General features: G+C 38.4%; 1 protein-coding gene across 4 annotated transcripts in view; it reads right to left on the minus strand.

Annotated features, from left to right (window-relative positions):
- The window catches only part of cadm1a (cell adhesion molecule 1a), a 342,552-nt gene that overhangs the window by 85,223 nt on the left and 237,038 nt on the right, over positions 1 to 20,291 (minus strand). For all 4 annotated transcript variants that reach the window (XM_055180572.2, XM_055180574.2, XM_055180573.2 and 1 more), the window contains one exon: positions 7,477 to 7,623. In XM_055180572.2, coding sequence (XP_055036547.2) covers positions 7,477 to 7,623 — 147 coding nt within the window. The remainder of the gene's footprint in view (positions 1 to 7,476; positions 7,624 to 20,291) is intronic.

Genomic DNA, 20,291 nt, shown 5'->3' on the forward strand with positions numbered 1-20,291 from the left:
ATGCATGGCGCAGAAAAATGGTGAAAAACATATTGGACCTACAAGGACTGCAGTTTTTCTCTGTGCATTGCAAAAGGAGATCTTAACCGTTCTCTATTACTAACAGCCTTCCATTTCACCCACACAAGTTCCTCAAGCCCCGAGCCCAAACATGCTCCTGCCATCCCCAGCACCGGAGACGTAAAGATCGCTCCCTATTTACGATCTCATGCAGTCCATTTCTCACAAACGTCGCCGTACATGCACGTGGAGACGCTCGGGAAGCTCCTGCTGCCAAGGCAACGCATTTCACACCTTTGATCATGATGTCAGGGTGGCATTCGCACAGAGCAAAAATACAAATAAATAAAACATCACGCACATGTTGCTTTTACATCTATATTCCAGGGAACGGAAGAGCGTGTACGTGTGTAAAAGTCTATTCAGGTAATGTCAGAGCTAAGCCGTAAACAAAACCACAAGCTACTGAAGGCACATCGAAAAAAAGACTCTGCACGGACCAACAGCAGAGCTAAGATGTCCAGCGGCCGTTGCGGTGGTCTTTGTTTTGAAACACCAAGCAGTGGCTTTCATGTAGCTGGTGCGTAATGTGCGACTAATTAAAGCGGCTAGCTTGAAAGCAGGAGTCTGGCTGTCAGGGGGAGGGCAGGCAGAAGCTAATGATTTAATTCAATTTATTGATTGGGGAAATGTGAGGATTAAAATAAAGTGATAAGGAGCAGGGAGCCAAACGGGTTTATAATCTATTGTGACTGTGCATCAGCTGGAGAGACGGCAATAATTATAACATTATGAAAACATGAATAAGTGTGGTGTCAGCTCTAATGGGGAAATGAGAGAGAGCAAGAAAACTCGGGAGCCCATATCTGGGATAAGAACGGCTAAAGGAAGTAGGGGTGTGGGAAACGATGGATTTGCAAAAGCGACTCATTAACTAAATGGGTTTGGCCTCACCTCTAGATGCAGTGGACAAAAGTGATGACCAATTTTTAACAATTTGACATGTTTACTCGTTATTCACACATATTTTATTAAAGATCTACAAGTTATTTTAACTTACTATTATTTATCTTGACAAGAGATAAGTTGCTACAACTTATAAAATGAAGTTGACTTATTTCAACTATATAAGTTATAACAACTCGTCTCTAGTCGAGATAATAGAGATAAACATTTGATTTTTACCATTTTGGAATCCATTCAGCTGATCTCTGGGTCTGGCAGTCACTTTTAGCATAGCTTAGCATAATCCATTGAATCTGATTAGACTATTAGCATTGCGCAAAAAAATAACCAAAGAGTTTGGGTATTCTTCCTATTTAAAACTTGACTCTTCTGTTGTTACATCGTGTACTAAGACCGACGGAAAATTTAAAGTTGTGATTTTCTAGGCAGATATGGCTAGGAACTATACTCTCATTCTGGCGTAATAATCAAGGACTTTGTTGCCGCACCTTGGCTGCAGGAGGTGCAATGATATTACGCAGTGCCCGAAAAATAGTCCCCTGCTATTGAAAGTTACCAAGGGGACTATTTTCGGGCGCTGCGTAATAACATTACAGAACTACAGAAGTGTCAAGTTTTATATAGGAAAAATATTAAAACTCTTTGGTTATTTTTTTGCGCGATGCTAATGGTCTAATCAGATTCAATGGATTATGCTAAGCTATGCTAAAAGTGGTACCACCATACCTAAGAGATTGTCTGAATGGATTCCAAAATGGTAAAAATCAAATGTTTAACTCTAGGGAAGCTGGAAAATGAGAATAATTAAAAAAAAAGTGGAGTGTCCCTTTAAAATGACTTCTGAGTTGAAATTAGCAGAAGTCCCTGTATGCTTTGTTTCTCTATGCATTTTTGGTACAGTATATTTAAATAAAACCCAGATTCCTAAATATGCCCCAAAATATTGCCCTATTTTTAGCTTTCTGCCTAATTATTTTGTCCAATAAATACCTTAAAAGTTGAGTGTTTTTCCGTTTTACCATACTGCTCAGTTTAATCTAATATTGTACAGGTATTTCCTTGCATGGGATCATATTTGGCCACTACTGTATATAATAAAATACAGGTGTCTTAACAAGTGGTTGAAGGTGGTCAAAAATAAGAGGACCTGGTTACATCAGCTAAAAAGAAAAGTAATTTTAGAGACGGAGCAAGTTAAAAATAATGTGCTTGGCTGTGTTTCATCCACAAAAGAGCAGAAATGTGCATTATGAAAGTAAGCAGGGTCAATTTCGATTCCACATAAAATTTAAATGAGAAAAGTGTGAATCTGCATAAACAGGCAGTTGCCTTCAGGACATCTAGTTATAATTTACATAATTTACTTTTTTACACAATTTACTAGTCTTGTTTTATTATGTTTTTATTGAAAAACAAAGTCGAATCATCGTGATGAAGAACAAAAAGAACCACTTTGTGACCCAAATGCAAACAGCATGTCTGACTGCATGCATGCCCTTTGCTTCTACCGTGATATTTCGGACACAGCGTCGGACACTGTGACAGCGAAAGTCTGCAGTGCCGCGGGAGGTTGTCCCAACGCTGCGAGGGGAAACGTTTCTGTCGTCCAGCTACATCCAGTGCGCTGTGGGTGTAGTGGAGAAAGAAGATCAGCATGGATTCTAGTGCCTTCAGAGGGCATTCTGCCCAGTAAACCAGCCTCCCTGCCTGACAAAACCTTTTAAAGCTTATCACCCTAAAAATGCATGCAGAAATGCTTTAGCACAAATTTTTCTTTCATTTACTGGGGATTTAACCTGCATTGTGTTGTCACAGTCACATTAAAAAAGAATAGTGAATGGTTTGCCAATGGTGAAGCTGTCCGTTTTTTAAATTGTCCTTATAATAAGTGGGTATCGTAACATGAGGACAGGCATATGGTAAATCTGAAAGGCTCACTAAGTAGAAAAGGAAAAGATTAAGTGGAGTAAGGAAATATACACTGTGAAATTACATCACAGTGTCTTCTCAGCACTGCAAATATCATAACATATGCAATTTCAATAAAACCTATTCTCAGTGCAATGAAGAAACTGCGTTATCTGTCCCTCCATATGGCAGGAATGAGTGGCAGACAATCCTTACTGGGTAGTGCTGGACACACGTGGGTCAGATACACCACCCTGTAACTTATGTCCAGCAAATACATGTTTTCTTTATTATTATGTTCACAACCCACATTCCTGCTATGGAGTAACTAGTACAATCACCCATCGGTGATGCTACTGTAGCACTTTTCATGTGGAGGTTAAAGGTCAAAGCGGTGCATGACGCTTAAGGTGAGCAAGGCTTTGAAGCCCTAATGTGAGTCATGCAAAATGGCCTTGCTGCCAAATAAATGAAAAATAGACAAATAAATAAATGTTGCTTTCTCCTCACACTGAGAGGGGGGTATATGAGGTGTGTAGAAAGGAGGAGGTGCTTTATGAAACACCGCGGTTAGCGTCTCCTGCTGAACTAGTGCTGAAGACTGCCAAAGATTCTCACAGTTTGCTTTTTCCCTACATATTTTCTTTACCAGATGAGAAGTAAAGAGCTCAGAAGAGCATTTACTGTACATCTCAACTTTATAAATATAAAACTGGTCTAAATTTAGGCAAAACTCTAGTGTGTGCTCTTTAAAGTCTATCAGGGTTGTCGGACATATCACCAATAGCAGACTTTCGTGACAATAGTTGGGGATGGTTATTATTACTATCATCCTCGTTTCACATTAACATGCACATTAATTCCTTCTTGCACGCACCTAATGCGCGTGTCTTGCACTTTTGCTCGGACCTGAATGCGCGGTGCGTGGCATGGACTCCTTCTGTAATGCGCATGATACAGACTCTTCCTCGCACATGAGCTTGTAATACGCATTGCTCTGCTATTTCCTTGCACTAGTGAGGTTGTTAGCGCGCGAAGGGTTAAAACCAGCGAGAGTGTTGTTCCCACTCCCTGGCATGCAGGAAATGTTAGGGCGCCTGGGTTTTAATGATGCGCTCGGATTAATGGCATCAGTTTTAAGAAGGTTGCAGTCATGACAGTGTTGCCCTTCATTCTTTTTGTCCATCAATCAAGTGACTTGTCATAAATGAGTAAAAAATGAACAAATAAATAAATGAGTAAACTACTCATTTTTATTTGTTGATACTATCCTGTATCGGCGATCTCACAGGCGGATGATAGCATGATCTCAAAATGGGGCATATTGCACAACACTAAAGTCAATTTTTTAGATTTAAATAAAGAAGAAAAAGATTTATGGTTGTAAAAGTACTTTTAAACCTGCAGGAAATTTGGTAATGCTTCCGGATAAAGAAATGATAAAGAAATACTGGAAATATTTAGAGGGCCCAACAAATCTCAGTTTTCAGGATTTATGATCTCAAAACCTTCATCTTTCAAAGGAGTTTCGAGTGAAAGTATTGCTTGATTATTTATCACCAAAAGCTAGAGGTTTATGGGTAGTTGATGAAATGTTTATCTGTGCTAGTAGTGTCCTGCAGTGTGATGTGCTATACTTTATGTACAAATATTTCAAAATATTTTGTATTTGAAGAGTTTCCAAAATGCAATGAATCCATTTTGATAATTTCTGTAAAAACATGTTTTCTAAGAAGTGATGAAAACCAATATTTTCTGTTACAAACTTTCACATAGCATCTTTAGGTTATAATGCCATTGCAATTCAAATACATAATTCGATTTTCAAAGATTTATTATAAAAACTGATTATTTTTTCTGCAAAATGCAATAGTTTTTTTTCAAAATGCTATAAAAATGTGCATTCATCTTTGCCATGTTATATTAATTTAGTTGACTAGTGGTATACACTGATAAAAAAACATTAATGGCATTTATCAAAACACTTTGTCATTGCTGCGGTCATCTTTGGGACGTCGTCTCTGAACTTTTTTGACAGCGATCAGCTGTAAAAAAAATTTGGTCCTGCTCGATTTTCGTTGACTTCGCGCAAAATAATGGAAAGTTTTTCATAAGATTCCCTGCAGGGTCAATGTGTTAGCATGACAGAAGCTTCATGCTGTCATGTCAGAACAAGCAACAGCCGGCATTTTTCCAATGGTGTTTATTGCGTTTTGGAACCAAATATGTATATTTAAAAATCATTTGTCTCACCACATTCATATTTAACTACATAAACACTACACATAATGATGGTTTAATTCATTAATATTAAATAACAATGCAGTAAAATAACATAAAATAACAATGAACAATAATTTACAGCATTTAATAAACTTGATTAATGTTAATTGTAATACTACATTTGTATTGTGTATTATTTTATTTTATTATTTCACTATGTATTTACATTTATTCATTTAGCCAACACTTGTATTCAAAGCAACTTATTTTTCTAGTAAATGAACCTTTACCTAGATGACAACATGCAGTAAAAACATTGTTACTTCATGATACCTCATGCATGAGCTACTTTAAAAAACTGAATCTTATGAAGCATTAAAGGGATATTTCATCCATCATGTACTCACCCTCAAAACCTGTATACATTTCTTTGTTCTGCTGAACACAAAGGTAGATATTTGTAATTAAGCAGGAAACAGATAGCCTGGCTCCGCCCTCCTATGTGCTTCCGCTTAATTTTCATTTCGCTTCAGTACTACGTCTGGGATTGCTGTGTAGAGTTTCGTTTTCTCCTGCAAAAATCTGCAGGTCCAATCAGCTAACAGATGGGGGTGGCTAAGAACGATGACGTTGAGGTTGTGCGTCAGTTTGAGTGGTAGTTCAGTAATGGCAGCGGAGAAAGATGTGAGAAAAGCTATTCGGTCCGTTGTTACAAAACTGCCGAATATACAGAAGTTAAAGCCGGAGCGAGAACAATGTCTGCTAAGTTTTGTTGGTCTGATCATTCGCACTTCTTGTTTCCGGACGGTTTCGGCGCATGACATACGTCACGACCAAACGTTAACGATTGGCTATGGCAGATCCTGAGTGACTCTGGGCAGATCCAATAGTTTTAAACTTCAACAGAGGATCCTCCTTAACGGAAGTAACACTTTGCAAAGGAGCGTGGCCAGACTCTCTGTACAAATAAAATGAATGTACGAGAGTCTGGTTGGACCAGGCTAGGAAACAGAAGCATGGACTTCCATAGTAGGAATGAGAAATACTATAGAGGTCAACGGTGCTCAATATCTTCCTTTGTGTTCAGAAGATCAAAGAAATGTATGCAGGGTTAAAGCAACTTGAGGGTAATTTTCATTTTTGAGTGAACTATCCCTTTAAGAATGAGGGTAAAGGTAATGGAAGGTAAATCAAATGAAAGGATACATCCGGCGATGACATCAGGTTTAATAGAGTTATGGTGCTTTGAATGTTTTTAGAACCAACTGTTCCTGTGATATTATACTGACAATCATAAAAAAACATTTCTTTACAATCCCTCCAGCTCAGCTGACCCCACAAAAAAAGAGATAGATGAGCGCTTCCAGAAAAATCCCTTTGTATATGAATGGCTAATGGCCACCTTGATTATCCGTGCTCGCATATCTCCTGCTCGTACTTTCTCATTTCCTTTCCATTGCTCTTGTGTTCCTCTTCCGAATCTCATTTGTATTGTTTTCCCAGGTTTAATCCAAGAAGCTCTAGGACACATGCTGCTGCTTCTAAATGGCAGCAATCAATTTTGATTACCGGCCACGGTTACTTTGAGAAGAGCCCATCAAAGTTTTATTAAGAAGACGGGCGATAATTACGGCCTTGCACGGACCGAAAAACCTGGAGTCTGAGCCTTGCTAATGATTGGAAGCAGAGAGATAAAATGACGGTTCAGAAGACCTTAATCCAAGCTCTGAGAGCACCAGTCACACAATCACTAACCATCACTTGATGAGGAAAGTCCCTCAGGCGTCTGATGGCTCTCCCACTCTCTCCCCTTGACTGGAAGAGTCTTTAACCACTGTGTCATTTATAGGGAAGGAGATGAAAATGACTTGGTCTGGCACCTCGCTGACGCTTATCATTATTTCAGAGAGAAGTGTTGAAATAAAAAGGACAGACCTTTCCGGCAAACGTTTTCGGAGAGCTGCGCCGCGTCCGCTTGATATGTGCCGGACTGAATTCAAGTCTGACCTCTAGTGCAGTTTGGATCTACTTAAAAATACTTCCTTATGCAACTTTTACAAAGAAAATATCATCATTAAAGAGGTGTTTTTTTATTTTTGCATCTGACATGGGACTGAGGTCTCAATATTTCATAAAGAGCTTGCAGAACCGACTCTGTTATAATTACACAGTGCAGCTGTAGGGAAATATCAGAGCTTTCTCAGCTAAGACAAATCACATGACAGCAAGGCAAATGGTTGAAAGAAGAAACATGCCCTCACTAGTCAGCTGGTCTACATCTGTTGGCCCCAAAAGCATAATGGATTACTGGGATGCATTAACACTTTCTCTCTACTGGGGACAGACGTGATGTTTGTGTACGTGTGCGTGTGAACTCACGTCTGTAATCCTTGAAGTAGATGGTCTGTCTGTTGGGGTTGAGGAGCTGGATGACAGAGTCGTCGTTGTTTTTGGCTCGACAGCTGATGATTGCTGTCTCTCCCTCCACCACCGAGACGTTGTCCGCTACGAGGTTCTGGCTTTGGACTGTGGAGGAAAACAAGAGGGAGAGAGAAAGGACAGTGGTGAGTCAACAAAGTTTGATATGAGGAGTGGGGAGGGTCTAGTGAAAGTCCAGTGTTTCCCACACATTGATTTATTTGTGGTGGCCCACCACAGAATCAACACTGGCCCCCACAAATAGAATTTTCATGTTTCCCATTTACATTTTTATTTTACTATTTAAAACAGCTTAATTCGGCTTAAAATATAATTTGATATATAATACAGATCAAATACAGATACAGATCAAAGAGTAGAAGTGAAACACATTTCAGGTGCCAACACTAGATCAAACGCAAACACGACATGATGACGTCACATATATGCTAATTAGTGGGTGACTTCATCACCACCACAGTCTCTCAAAATCCTGTAGGAAACACTGAAGTCTGATACTTGAAGAATTCATTCACTTTTACCGTCAATCTTTCTATCCATCTGTCTCTCTGTCAATCTATATATCCATCTATTTATCTGTATGTGTCAATCTATTTATCTGTCTGTCTGTCAATCTATATATCCATCTATTTATCTGTCTGTCTGTCTGTCTGTCAATCAATCTATATATCCATCTTTCTATCTGTTTGTGTCAATCTATTTATCTGTCTGTCTGTCTGTCTGTCAATCAATCTATATACCCATCTATTTATCTGTCTGTCAATCTATATATCCATCTGTCTATCTATCTGTTTGTGTCAATCTATTTTTTCTGTCTGTCTGTCAATCTATATCCATCCATCTATCTATCTGTCCATCAGTCTGTGTGTCAATCTCATAGACAGTAAAAGAAATGGACACAGCGACCCCGTTGGATTCAACGGAGACAAGTGAAGCCAATTAGAAGCTCACACTTCCGGGGGGTCGAGCGTACTGCGCAGACTCAAACTGAGCTTGGTCACGTGAGCAACCTGTCTGACAATTGTAAGTCTTCTAATAGCTGTGCCAAGAGAAATCTGAATCACCCACCGAATCTTGCAGAAATGACGAGCGTGAACAGGAGTACATTTTGTATTAAGTATATTTAATATTCTGATTAATTACTTTGTCAATTTGCATAGTATTTATTTATTTTAAAGTTTAACGCCAGTACGCCATATTCTACATGCGCTTCTCCTCCTGTCCATACGGTAATTTCTCAACTGTGCGACAGAGAGTCGCGTGGTTATGACGCAATAGTTAGGATAGTTTTACTAAAACTGCTTTTACTGGGCCATAACGTAAGATACAAGGTAATGGAGCCTTTTATACATTTTCGTGTTTCTTTAGAAATAATTGATGCACAAATTGAGTCTTTAAATGCCTCAGATGTAAAGTTATTCACTGTCAAAGTGACGCCAAAATGAATGGGAGTCAATGGAATGCTAAGAGCAGGTGGGGGTCCGCTAGCTAATGGCGGTGCCTAGGGCGGCTTCAAGAAAATATGAAACCCTGCCCCCCTGGTCAATCTATATATCCATCCATCTATCTATCTGTCTGTGTGTCAATCTATATATCTATCTACCTGTCTGTCTGTAAATCTATATATCTATCTATTTGTCTGTCTGTCAATTTATATATCCATGTATCTATCTGTCAATCTATATATCCATCTACCTGTCTGTCAATCAATCTAAACATCCATCTATCTATCTATCTGTCTGTCTGTCTGTTAATCTATATATCTATCTATTTGTCTGTCTGTCAATCTATATATCCATCTATCCATCTATCCATCTATCTATCTATCTATCTATCTATCTATCTATCTATCTATCTATCTATCTATCTATCTATCTATCTATCTATCTATCTATCTATCTATCTATCTATCTGTCTGTCTGTCTGTCTGTCTGTCTGTCTGTCTGTCTGTCGGTCTGTCTATATATCTATCTATTTGTCTGTCTGTCAATGTATATATCCATGTATCTATCTGTCTGTCAATCTATATATCCATCTATTTATATGTCTATCTGTCAATCTATATATCCATCTATTTATATGTCTATCTGTCAATCTATATATCCATCTATCTGTCTGTGTGTCAATCTATATATCCATCCATCTATGTGTCTGTCTGTGTGTCTATCTGTATATTCATTGATCTATCTGTTTGTGTCAATCTATTTATCCATCTATCCGTCGGTCAATCTATATATCCATCTATCTATTTATCTGTCCGTACATCTGTGTGTCATTCTATATATTCATCTGACTGTCTGTCAGTCAATCTATGTATCCATCTATTCGTCTTTCTGTCAATATGTAAATCCATCTTTTCATCTGTTTGTCTGCCTATCTATCCATCTATCTAAGCACCTGTCTGTATATCTATCTATTTATCTGTCTGTCTACGCATCTGCCTGTATGTATGTCTGTCTGTCTATCCATCCATCCATCCATCTGTCTGTCCATCCATGTGTCAATCTGTATATCCATCTGTCTGTCTGTCTGTCTGTCTGTCTGTCAATCTATCTATCCATCTAGCCATCTGTCTGTCAATATATAAATCCATCTAAGCATCTGTCTGTCTGTCTGTCTGTCTGTCTGTCTGTCTATATATCTATCTATTTGTCTGTCTGTCAATGTATATATCCATGTATCTATCTGTCTGTCAATCTATATATCCATCTATTTATATGTCTATCTGTCAATCTATATATCCATCTATTTATATGTCTATCTGTCAATCTATATATCCATCTATCTGTCTGTGTGTCAATCTATATATCCATCCATCTATGTGTCTGTCTGTGTGTCTATCTGTATATTCATTGATCTATCTGTTTGTGTCAATCTATTTATCCATCTATCCGTCGGTCAATCTATATATCCATCTATCTATTTATCTGTCCGTACATCTGTGTGTCATTCTATATATTCATCTGACTGTCTGTCAGTCAATCTATGTATCCATCTATTCGTCTTTCTGTCAATATGTAAATCCATCTTTTCATCTGTTTGTCTGCCTATCTATCCATCTATCTAAGCACCTGTCTGTATATCTATCTATTTATCTGTCTGTCTACGCATCTGCCTGTATGTATGTCTGTCTGTCTATCCATCCATCCATCCATCTGTCTGTCCATCCATGTGTCAATCTGTATATCCATCTGTCTGTCTGTCTGTCTGTCTGTCTGTCAATCTATCTATCCATCTAGCCATCTGTCTGTCAATATATAAATCCATCTAAGCATCTGTCTGTCTGTCTGTCTGTCTGTCTGTCTGTCTGTCTATCTATCTATACATCTGTCTATCTGTCTATGCATCTGTCTGTATGTCTGTCTATCCATCCATCCATCTATCAGCCGGTCTGTCTGTCTGTCTGTGCATCTAAATATGCATCTGTCTGTCTATCTGCCTGCCTGCCCGTCTGTCTGTCTGTCTGTCCGTCCGTCTATCTATCTACCTATTTATCTTTCTGTGTTTCTGTCTGTCTATATGTCTGTGACTGTATATGAATCTCTCTGTCTTTATGTCTAGCTATGCATCTATATCTATATAGATATATGCATCTGTCTGTCTGTCTGCCTGCCTGCCTGCCTGTCTATTTACAGTATGCATCAGTCTGTCTGTCTGTCTGTCTGTCTATTTCGATATCCATCCAATAGAAAACCCATATTATGGGGACAACAATGAAAATGACAGAAAGTCAAACTGGAAAAAAATTGTACCACTGTCCATTTCCTTAATGCCGAGATGTTCCCTACATCAGCTAAACCCACAATCTCACACTTACATGAGTGCACAATGAAGAGCAGGTGGCAAAACACAGCCAGAGTGGGTGTGAATATCCAGCCGAGTGTGAAAGTGTTTTTTCCCTCTCTTTCCCGCATAGTGTGTGCTTGAGATTGCCTGTTTTCATGTTACACATGCTTGGTCCAAATCCCCTCTCAGAATCAGATCACCATGTGATAAAAGCTGCCACAGCCCGGGAAATGGAAGCTGCAGACCTTGACTGGTTGACCCAAAGCGAAAATGTATTCCGCAAAATTTATGTTTGTTGTTCGGCCCACCGGGCCGCTACACTATAAATGAGAACAGACCATTAAGAACCAGCTAATTCACAGCAGAACCGTTTTTCGCCAAAGCTCCCTGGGATGAAAAACAAAATAAAACACTCCATAGCTGCCTGCCCCGCGGTGCTAAGAGGAAAACTGTGGCTGGAGGTATATAAATATATAAACGGGAAATGTGACGTGACTTCAAGACGCTGCGGAGGGCTAATTTGCATGCCTCAGTTGTCAGGCACCTCTAAACAGTCCTGTCACTTAAAGCAGAAGGGAAGAAAGCAATCAGATTGTGCGATGGCGACAGATAAGGGAAGACAGTTTAACAAAACCGAATTCAATCAGCCTGCCAGTAGCGCAAAGTCAAAACACAGAGAAACAAATGAACCTCGTGAGAGTCTGACTTTCTTTAGACTCGTCAAACGGGATGAGGTGTGGATTGAGAGGACTGGATTGGAAATGCAAATAGAAATCCTGTTTATCCAAGAGAGGGGTTACGGATGAAGGTTAAGCTTGTGGCGCGCTACAGCGGTTGTCACGGAGACAATGTTAAATGCTGGCCACTCCATGGTGGTTGAGCCGGTGGGTGGTAATCATGCTAAGTGACAGAAGATGCATCGGAAGGGTAAACACACTCACGCACAGCAGCCATGTTTGGCAAGCTCTATATGGAAAAACGCTAATGTGTGTGCGTCAAAGCCAAGAAAGGGGACTAATGGCTGATGAAAGGAATACTGAATGGTAACAGTGTTTTTATGTGATAACCTCGGATTCATCAAAATATCAAAACCTGCACCTATTACCATTCTTTAGTATATTAGTACTATTCCTCACCCTTAAAAATAAAACTTTTAAAAACCTTTCTCCAAAAGGCTCCTTCAGAAACATCGACATGGCATTGCTGTTATAGCGCATTTTTCTTAAGACTGTACAAGGAAAGACTGCCAAGCCATATCTATTATCCACCCTCCCATAAATCTAATAACTCCACGTGAGCACTCTCACATTTTAAAGCACACATGATACCTCAAATGGAAGACAATGATAGCACAACTAGTGATAGCATGTAATTAGTCAATTGTATTTGCGTATAATAACTATGGGACTGCTCTGTGCAGTTTTGTTGTGTGGGAAGTGAGGGCTGATCACCACAAGACCTCTTGAGACACTGCTCATCTTTATTATTACCAAAAACATTCTGTAAAATCGTCTGCAACCAATCTCAGTTAGATGTCATTTAACTATTCATGCTCTTGATTCTGAGAAGCAGATGTTTATATCAAGAAAGCATACAAAAACAAAAATACTGGAAAAACGAACATGGACCACTAGGGTACGCCAATGAGTCAAACAAAAAAGGTAAATATGTTACAGGAATAACATTCTGGCATGCTCCCTGTTTCTCTTTCAAAGTGTGTGCGTACCTGGTAATCCCTACTGTGTGGGGACCAAATGGTCATACCAGTTTTTCTGACATTGTGGGACATTTTGGTCCCCATTTGAAAATGAGCATATAACTCATACAGAATGATTTAGAATAATAATAATAATAATAATAAAATAGCAGAAATGTTTAGAGTCAGGTTTAGGGGTTGGATTACGGGAAGGGAATAGAATATAAACTTTTTACAAAATAAAAACCATTACATATGGCACATGTGTGTGTGTGTGTACACACAAACTGTTCAATGCCTAATGCCAATGCATGTCTGTCTTTTTGTATTTTATTACTACTTTTCAATTTTTTGTCGGTACTGCCAATACTACAGCACATAAAGACAATATTTTTCATTTTATTAGAAGTACCGTATTTTCCAGACTATAAGTCGCTCCGCAGTATACATGTAAGTCGCATTAGTCAAAAATGCGTTTCGAAAAGGAAAAAATATAAGTCTCACTGGACAATACGTCATGTTTATTTAGTAAATGATTTCACAAAATCCATGCCGAAGAACAGACATTGGAGTTAATGTCTCCATGTTATTCAACTAAACAATAGCACAGAACAGCAGGCTGAATAGGTGTCCGTACATGTTAATGTAACATTAACAGTTATTTACACCAGTGGTTCCCAAACTTTTTCAGCGTGCGGCCCCCCTTGTGTACGGTGCATTCCTTTGCGGCCCCCCAAAGAAAATTTGTGACAAAAATCTGTTCTAAAACTCAACATTTTAATAAAAAAAACATTAAATTATACAAAAAGTAGTGCTTTTTGGTTAGTAGCCTTGTTTTGTAGGTTTAATTACACAGAATTCATGATAAATTAATGTATTTCATAAAATGTCATAAAACTGGGGCCCCCCTGGCACCATCTCACGGCCCCTCTGGGGGCCCCGGCCCCCAGTTTGAAAACCACTGATTTACACGATACACAATAGCATACAGAATATACCTGGGAGGCTGAATAGGCTCAATAAGCTGAATAAGACAAGCCAAATAAAGTTCAAAAAGGTCCCGAAGTAATTCACTGAATCACAAGAATTACATAAATACTTGGTTGTCTCTTGGTTCATATGAAATCATTTTGACGTATCAGGGCTCCAGACTGCCACCAAATGGTGCCATTTTGCCACCAAAATTTGAGAGGGTGCCATTGAATTTTACATCCATTCGCACATGTGCGACCAGTAAATTTGACCTTTTTTTTGTGATGTGACACTGAATTTAAAAAAAGCACATTGTACTTTCTGCATCTATCATTAATGTATTTATTAGTAATAAAGTGGAAATTAGTAGAAATGTAAATATTTGGTTAGGATGTTGATTTACGGTGTGTGCCCCTAAATTTTCTGGTTGCCCCCCTAAAATTTCCAGTTGGGGGACACTGTGCTCCTAGTGAAAAAAGTTAGTCTGGAGCCCTGCGTATAAGTCGCACCTGAAAATGCCAGAACGCACCAAACTATGAAAAAAGTGTGACTTATAGTCCGGAAAATATGGTATTATGGACATTTATTAGGATATTCTTAGCAAGAAAAATCTTAAATTTCTTAAATGTTCTTGATCTCGGGTAACTACTATGAAAAATTGCAGATCTATATAATGTGAAGTAAACATTGTGCTCGGATTATACCGTATAAATAGAAGGATTAAACTTGTTTAGACACTAAATTATTATTGATTATCGAAGCAGTTTGGTTTAATTAAGATAATTGTTTGTGTCAGCGGAGCAGGAACAACTAAACTGATGATAAATTCCTATTTAAATGAAGCTTTCATTACTGCTAATGCTCAAACAAGCACAGGCCATCAAAATAGGCCCTCCGTAAAAATTTGCTTTCCGTGCATGCGTCGACAACAAACAAAGCATTGCAAAAACGGCAAAGAAATTTGCATAACTTGTTCAAACAGATCTGTGACATTATCTTTGTATTTAATTACCGACATTCAAAATAAGTAGTACAGAACATTGATCATTTTGGTCTAGATTAAAGCTGTCAGAAGACGATACTCTGCTTTCAGTGAGGCGGACAAGCCATTTATATTACTACAGCCCCAGCACCATCCCAGTGGCCCTCATACATCAAATGAGAGGAACACCCAGCGTGCTTGTGTGTGTGTGTGAGAGAGACACAACGGGCTAATGCAGGAGTACACCGCCGTGCTATAAAGGTCAAAGCACTCTACTGTCTGCCTCAATAGCTCATCCTGCCCGCTGCACGATTTTTTCGGCAGCATGTGTGAGTGAGGAAAAGCACGGCTTTGAATTAGATCCGAATGCTGGTGATGGTAAAAGAGTTAGATCTAGTCCACCTGTGAGCTGGAATCGGTGAGCGGAAATATGATACGCATCACTATTCCAAACTGTAAAGGTCACGGCTCCCGCTCGAATATTACGACGTAATGGCGAAAAACTCTGCGGTTATTGTACCCAGTTGTTCGGTGGTGTTGAACTTTCGAAGAAGGAATTTCCTTGTGTGAACTTTCTTTTGAATAATCACCCAAAGAGAAGAAGAATCATGCCCTGTTCACGTTCACCTTTCAAAAAGAGTAAGCAGGATTAAAAAAACAGAAGAAATTCATATGGCACTGCTGTTTGTAAATGATGTTTGGATCGACTATTGCTTTATGCATGCTGGTGTATTAATGACCAGCAGCGCTTGCGGTGAGTTTAGATCTTGCGCAAATGTCATTATGTCATTGTGGCCCTCCATCTGCTTCTTGCATGTGCCAATACCACCCCTCTCAAACCAAGTCATCCTTGTAAAAAAAGCCAGAATTTTGAAAAGAACATTGCTGGATACCAGTATGTTGTTTTGGATCGTCCCTACTGTAGCACTGGATCCTTCTTTACTATAGACTACACTGATAAACCACAGGGACCGATCCTGCTTGACCATTACTATCAGCTAGGCACTATTTATACAATAAAATGATCATTCCTATTACATAGTACATTTTGAAATCCCTATCATGTGTCATGATATAAAAGATAGAGCTACTGCAAAATCTATTAAATATTAAAAAATCAATTTAGTTGTCATTTTTACTATGTCCCTGGGTGCTATACATCTAACAAGAAAACCTGGCAAGTTATGACATATTCCAGATGTTTCTTGATTTCTTCTTTACTGTAATTGAAATGTTTTAGTTTATTATATTTCATGTTTTTTCCCCAATCTTCTTAATATGCCCTTGTGTCATTCTACAAAAATAAGATTTTGGAACAGTAATTTGGTTTTTTGGTGTTGGTTGGTTTGTCTCACCCTTGAACATTTATCAATTTTTATAAAATAACATAAACTGGTATGATTTTATAAGATGGCTAAAAGCTTTAAAGGTGACACCAACATGCTAGCTGTCAATTTATCACTAAGCAATACTGTAGTTAATTTTTGGTCTTTATTTTTATCTTCATTCTGTTTGACATCTTATTTACATTTGAAATGACAACACAGGCTTTTTTATACTACAAGATAAGTTTAATAGGTACTGTATATAACAGCAATTACTCACATGTACATTTCTCCAAACAGTATTTAATGTCAAGCCTAATGAACGATGAATAAATTAACTAAATCATCTTAAAATAACAATTTGTGCTTAACTCAAGAGTTTTTTTCCTGCAAATGATGTCGTGATTTTCTCCACTTTTATCTTATGCAACTTACAGTGCATTCAATGTAAATTTGATCAATATGTGTTTTTCCTGATCAAACCATGGCCTTGTACACACTGCAAACTTCAGGAGTGACAACCGCATGTAAATACGGTAGTGAATCGCCTAAATGATTGTTCCATGTCTGTATGAACAAGACTCACTCATGAAACTGTGATGATTGACCAGATATAACCATAGGAACGTTCTGATGTGTCGTGTGGTTATCGTTTACTACTGTGACCAAAATAATATTATAGCGTTATGTTTTGCAATAAACCTAAATCTTGGCGTTGTTCAGGTCTTGGTCGTTCATTAGTGATAAAACTTTCTGTATTGCAGTGTTGCCAGGTCCGTGTCTTTTTGTGGGCTTACATACTATTGTGACCCTTAAACTGTTAATGGTTTTTGGTGTTATTAAATTTAGAAGGTCCCGGTCCAAATATTTTGATGGCTGAGGTAAAGAATTTGGCTTTATTTCGGCTCATCATTTGATTTTTGATTTTTGTTATTTGGTTGTAGAATGCGGTTGTGACAACCAAGTTAATATGCAGTGTGTACAAGGCCCATGACTTTGGCTCTGCTAATGCAATGCGGTTAAGCTACAGGAACATTTACATTATGTACTGTTTTTTAAGGCAGATATCATGACTGTATCTGAATCAATTGATATTTAAAATTTAGGGCCCTTTCATACACCCAGAGCAATGCAGTGCAATGTGCGACACAAGTGTGTTTTGCTAGTTTCAACCCGGCACAATGATCATTTTCACGTTTAGCGCCACGTTGTATAAATATCAAATGCATTTGCGCCTAATTTTCATGCCACGTGCGTCCTGGACTAAAAACGAGGTGCGTTCGGGCACATTGTTGGTGCGTTGCTATTTTGAGGCAACTGCAGTGTTTCCCACAGGATTTTGAGGAGACTGTGGTGGTGATGACGTCACCCGCTAATTAGCATATATGTGACGTCATCACGTCGTGTTTGCGTTTGATCTAGTGTTGGCACCTGAAATATGTTTCACTTCTACTCTTTGATCTGTATCTGTATTTGATCTGTATTATATATCAAATTATATTTTAAGCCGAATTAAGCTGTTTTAAATAAAAATGTAAATGGGAATCATGAAAATTCAATTTGTGGGGGCCAGTGTTGATTCTGTGGTGGGCCACCACAAATAAATCAATGTATGGGAAACACTGAACTGAAATAGACTACGCCATTGACCATCTAAAACCTGGTCTAAAGTCAATAGCGCATTGTTGTTTTTGTTATTTAATGAGTGCGTTGGTAATATGTGCCTATAAACGGGATGAAAATGCGTGTTTGCTTATCACACACATGGATGCGCAGCAGCACCCAAATATAAATATTTTTAAATATTTAAAATATTGTTATATTTTAAACATTTTAAATATTGTAACATTTTTAAACATTTTAAATATTGTAATTTTTTTTACATTTTAAATATTGTATTTTTTATATTTTAAATATTTTAATATTTTTTAATATTTTAAATATTGTAATATTATTATATTTAATAATGAATAGTTAATATTTTAAATATGACCAATTAAAGGATTAAAATGTAAAAAATATTATTGAGTCTCTTGGACATAAATAAGGATTGATTATAAGACATTAGAAGGCGTAAAGTGCTGTTTCACCTGTGGCCTGATAAGTAATGTTTTGCTTTAAACAAATGCAAATATTGCATCTATTTTTAAATGTTTTTTATGCTTTATTGTATATGATGACTTTGTACCTCTGAAAATGAGATGAGAACCTTTCTTAAGCAATGCTTTTCAAAATTACAAAATTACTCACACCGCTGTCCGAGTGCTGAAACGTCTCCACACGTTTGTAAATTCTTTATCTCCTGTTTGTTACAAATAAAGTATTTTTAGAGTACAAACCTTTTCTTGCATATTTGTAAATTATTATTTTATGTGATTACACTGATCATGTAGGCTGTCCATACATTTACAGCAATTAAAAGCCTGCTAATTTTACTTCCATGACTAAAAAAACGACTTTAGAGTTTTAATACAAAAATAATAATTTCAATACAGATAAAAACAACACATTTTTTTTTACATCAATCTTAAACTGGTGGTCTTTTTCCTCCGCTTAGTTTTTCAGTTTACAAATTCCACCATCTAAATAGGTAATTGGCACGGTGCGAGCGCAAACAGCTTTTCAAGGGGATGAGAGCTGAGACTCTCATTCGCTTATTGCATGTTACGCCCAAAACACACCCATTACTCATTACGAGAATATGAACAACCCTTTTAGATTGTGTGCTTGGCGCATAAACCATTTTCCCATCGTTAAATTAGCAAAAGTGGATTCGGACACAGCCATTTAAAATAGGGCCTAATATATTTAAAACTGCTCACAAACGGTCAAAACGATTTCAAAAATCCTTTAGGGTTATTAACAATGACTACTATTGCATTGAAACATCAAATGCCTCTCTTTAAAGCAGTGTGGTAGTGAAACTAATGCAAATATTACTGTTAAAGTTTCAATACTGGACCCCTGAGGGCCTTGCAGCTTTTGTTGTGTTTAATTAGTAACAATGGTGGCTTGTTTTACATGCAGGCTATGAAGCAGCATGTAAACGTTTGCTGCTCTCTTATAACAAACCAAAGCTCCCTTAAAGGCTCTGCATGCCCAAGACCCCACAGCCACAATGATCGCCATGCCTACCCCACACATTCAGAAAGGAGGCGCGAAACGTTCACTCTAACACGTGGTTTAGAAAATAGTGATGATACTAGTGCTAATGAAGGGTAAAATGCTGGTTGATGCGAGTGTGGGAAGGGATGGATGGCAGCCTGGTGATTAATGCGTCAGAGAGTCGACGGGGGCCGGGCGCAGCACCAGAGGCCTTGCCACCTCTGCTCGCTCATTTGGAAATCTCTCTCTCAGCAGAGGAAGAGACAGAAAGGACTTTGCCTCTGTAAACGAGTCTCCACTGTAATGGATAAACAAAGAGGACCAGATAAACAAAAGGCCAGTGAGAAAGACGAGATGAAAAGAGGCATGAAAATATAAAAAGCAAGTTGCACCTACAACAAAATAAGTGTACAAAATAGGACTGTGTCACTTAGTTATGCTACTTCTCGTGCTAACTGATTCAAAGCCACACCTATTTGTGGAAAATGCCAAATAAGAGAAATGCTGCAGAAGAGACCCCTCTGCCCTCTTTCTCCTTCCTTTCCAGCATTCATCTTCACAGCAAGACATTGCACTGTGAAGACCTCCAGCACCTGTCCCTCACAGTCTGGACTCACCAAGCTGTGCGAGAGTCGCATAGCCTCCTCCCGGCATCCATCTAAACACGGGATTGTACGGCCAGTCCAGTGTGTATTCTCCATTGTATCCAAGCTCGCGTCCTGATCTAGGAAGCGTCTGTGCACACAAGGATAAGACTCCCCAAGCAGGCGGCTGGAGATTAACTACCCTCCTCCTCTCACATCTTCCTCTATCGATCGGCGCGGATTAAATAAAAACCTCACAAACGTTCGGTCAGATGACATCTGAGGCAAAGAGGCAGAACAAGGAG

Source organism: Misgurnus anguillicaudatus, chromosome 9 (assembly GCF_027580225.2).
Source record: "Misgurnus anguillicaudatus chromosome 9, ASM2758022v2, whole genome shotgun sequence".
Lineage (NCBI taxonomy): Eukaryota > Metazoa > Chordata > Actinopteri > Cypriniformes > Cobitidae > Misgurnus > Misgurnus anguillicaudatus.